The 3,478-nt window shown below is 43.6% G+C and overlaps 1 protein-coding gene across 1 annotated transcript; it reads right to left on the minus strand.

Annotated features, from left to right (window-relative positions):
- Window positions 1-205: 205 nt before the first annotated feature.
- Window positions 206-2,909, minus strand: LOC113100123 (uncharacterized). The gene is made up of 2 exons (XM_026264992.1): window positions 2,354-2,909; window positions 206-2,201 (listed from the first exon to the last, which is right to left on the minus strand). Exon 2 carries the CDS (start codon window positions 1,331-1,333, stop codon window positions 206-208), a length of 1,128 nt encoding a protein of 375 aa, XP_026120777.1. The 5' UTR covers window positions 1,334-2,201; window positions 2,354-2,909.
- Between the last annotated feature and the right edge of the window lie 569 nt (window positions 2,910-3,478).

Consider the following 3,478-nt stretch of genomic DNA (forward strand, 5'->3'; position numbering starts at 1 on the left):
TCCTTGTCTTCTCCGTGGAGGTTTTCTCTGAAGAAGCTTTCTGTTAGGGTACTCACATTACTTCCCGTGTCCAGAAGACATCTAACTGAAACACCATCAATGTGAATATCAACTTCAGGGCACTTGCCAACTGCACGCTCTAAGAACCGTTCTTTTGTTAACTTGCTACATCTCGAGCCTTCTGGTTTTCCCCGCATTGCTCGGCTCACAGCAACGGAGGGACCCCGTTTCCCTGTAACGCAGAACTTGCGGTGGCAGTGGACTGGTCTTTGGAACTACGTGGTACAGGACACTGCCTAGCTACATGTCCCATGTCTTCACATCTTAAACAGATGGGTTGGCCGTCAACTATATACTTGGGCTTGAACTTTGGCTTTCCACTCTGGCTACCACTGGGACCACCCTTCTGTACAGCAAGTTCACGAACTGCATTAGTGAGTTCTCCAATAGCTTTACCCTGCTGCGTGATAACTTTTACTACCTCTTGCAAAGCTGAAGCCATGTCACTTTGTGCAGCACTGGCGGAATTTAAATGTTCTGACATCTCCCCAGAACATGTACTCACGATATTTCGACTCCTGGCCACATTAGCACCATGGGGTCTGTCCTCCACAACCCACATCATGGCCTCTTCACGGACATCAAACAGGGTGGACTGAGGCTTTTCTCTGACCAGCTTGCGCAGCTCTCTACGCAGAGTCGCATCTCTTATGCCTTCGATGAACTGATCTCTTAAAGCCAGCTGGGAATCAGACACAGCGTAATGGGACTGTTGGAGAGCAGAATTAAGAAGCTGAGAGAGAGCATGGGAAAAGTCACGGAAGTCTTCTCCCTCTAGCTGTCTGCGTGCATAAAAAGCATGTAACAACTGTGGTGTAGTACGTTTCTCTCTAAATGCCCCCCGCAAATATGAAAACAGATCACTGGGTTGCTTGGTCTCCCCACCCATACACAGCTTAACTTCATCTAAGGCTGAACCTCTTAAATGTGAAAGTATGAAATCAACTTGGTCATCAACGTTCAAACCCCTTACCCGAATTACACGTTCAACCTCATCAATGAACTCATCTACAGACTGACCATCTTTAACATGATCACCACTGAATGGCATAAGTTGACGTTCCCTTGGAATGTAAACATAAGATCTAGTGGCAACATTACTCATATTAGCAAGGGTTGACATGACTTGGTCGTGTCTTCGACCTAGCTCCAAAATTTGTGACTGCAATTCTGCCACTGGATTACCTAGATCATCATGACCCACCGCCTCAGCATTGTCCATATCACGGCTGGCTCCAGCCTGAGCCGCTGGCACATCATCGTCCTGGTCCATGCTCTTACAATGTCTCTACCTCGAATGGCACACAGTCACAAAACACAGTCACAGCGGATTAACCTGAAGGGCTATTTTCTGCGGTCGCCTTTGTCAACGATCTCAGCGTCGAAGTGAACACCCTCCTGCGTTCCTGAAAGCTGGTCCCGTGCTTCACCGCAGGCTCTCCAGGCACGTCCCACTTCACGTCGTCAACCTCCTTGGCACCGCTAACTCGACCCCTCTTCACCACTACCGTTGTCTATGTGTCTCCTTATCCACCTGACTGTCACCCCAAAATTAGCAATGGAACCCCACTCCTGGTACCAAAATTCTCTGTGGCCCGGTGTGTTAGTGACTACACCGGACACAGGAATTAATTTTTTTTTAAGGGGATCGTTTATTCCAGACTGCACTTAACAGTGCAGCGTTAATTATGCAAATCTTAAGGGTGTTACACAGTAAGGCTTGTTACAGTGGTTGAAATCAATAAAGATGTTATTTTTTCTTTACATCAAACTCTCTTGTCTCTTTGTTCTCAGTCACCACATTAACAGGTCAATTACATGAATATAACCAACATAGACAACGATAGTGGACTCTTATACTGAAAAACAAATACACAGAGTGTTACAAGATTTGTCAGCATGCATAGAAGATCAAATAAGGCTGCTTATGTAACATAACATGCATAAAAATGAAATTAGAAGCCACATTTCCCAGTAACATTAATACATTACACTGGCTAATATTCACTCAATCTCAAATCACAGTAAATTAACACTTGTACACTTTAAACGTCAACTAATTCAAACTTACTGTTCATCATCATAGCATCACCATAGCATTGTACACGCTTTCACAGCCAATGATGAACTCAATTTCCCCTCTGTGGACAATAATAGACACAATACAACACTGGTTCTTAACATTTGGAAAACATGACACCAGAACAACTGTAACAATCTACTGGTTACAAAAAAACACACATATGCATGAGTATTAAACAATTTTTAGAATGGATTAATTAATAACACTCACTCTGTTGCTTCACACTCGGCCTGAGGAAACAGAAGGCCTACAGAGCTCTCTTCTCCCCTCTATAATCGATCAAGGATGACCACTAATCACTTAATGTTCAAATCACATCATGCACAACAAAATTATCTCAATAATAAACTGGCATTGATGATAGTTCAACACTTACGCTTCGAGATCTATTGTCGATCTGATTTCGTCACATGGGTACGTGTCTCGACAGAAATCACGGTCACTCAGCACAATACACAGCCATCCGCATGAACAAAATATTAAAGAAGGCTTTCCAATCACTATATGTGCATCTCTCTCATTATATTGATAATAACACGGAGTTTTATGGCTTCGACGCTCCACCGCATGAGCAGCATTCAAAACACGTTATGAAAACGCGCTGTTTACAGGCGAATCTCGCGACACTTCCAGAACGTCACACATTCACATTTCTTAAAGGGCTAGCGTATTGGATGGAACATGCTACAGTGTGATACATGCTGAGTCCCTTAACATCAAGCTTTTACTAATCAGTCCAGTGATAACTTTTGTAACTTTTGACCTGGTTACATATATATTTATATTAGGGGTGTAACGGTACGTGTATTCGTACTGGACCATTTCGGTACAGGGCTTTCGGTACGGTGCACGTGTGTACCGACTGACCGAATGCAATATTTTGTATGCGGAACATAATACATTTTCGTGTTTCCAAACGAACATATTAAGTGGCAGAAGTCTCCGCGTTCAACGCAAATCTTGCCGTGCAGCTGATTCAGGCCGGCGACACACTGGATGCGTGGAGCAAGCATCTCAGCTGCGTGGCGTGTCAGTTTTTAATTCGGCTCTCATGTTAACAGGTTAGAGCTTGCAGACTGCCTGCTTGAGACGCGTGGAAAACGTGTGCATGCTAGAAATAGAACCGACGCCTATTTTTCACACGACACGTGAGTGTTTTGGAAGCGTTTCCAGGCAAAATATAATAGGAAATAATGAATGAATAATTATCGATTTTCAAATATTGCACCTGTCAAACATAGTCTATTTTGCCGTCAATACTGTTGACGGTGTCCTTTATCAGTAGGCTTTAAATTCATGCTCAACATGAAGTATAGATATTGTTGTCATGAAGAC

This window comes from Carassius auratus, unplaced genomic scaffold (genome assembly GCF_003368295.1).
Source record: "Carassius auratus strain Wakin unplaced genomic scaffold, ASM336829v1 scaf_tig00217186, whole genome shotgun sequence".
Classification (NCBI taxonomy): Eukaryota; Metazoa; Chordata; class Actinopteri; order Cypriniformes; family Cyprinidae; genus Carassius; species Carassius auratus.

Excerpts from the sequence above, each read along its gene's own strand:
- LOC113100123 (XM_026264992.1), bottom strand. The coding sequence starts at position 1,333 with ATGGACCAGGACGATGATGTGCCAGCGGCTCAGGCTGGAGCCAGCCGT.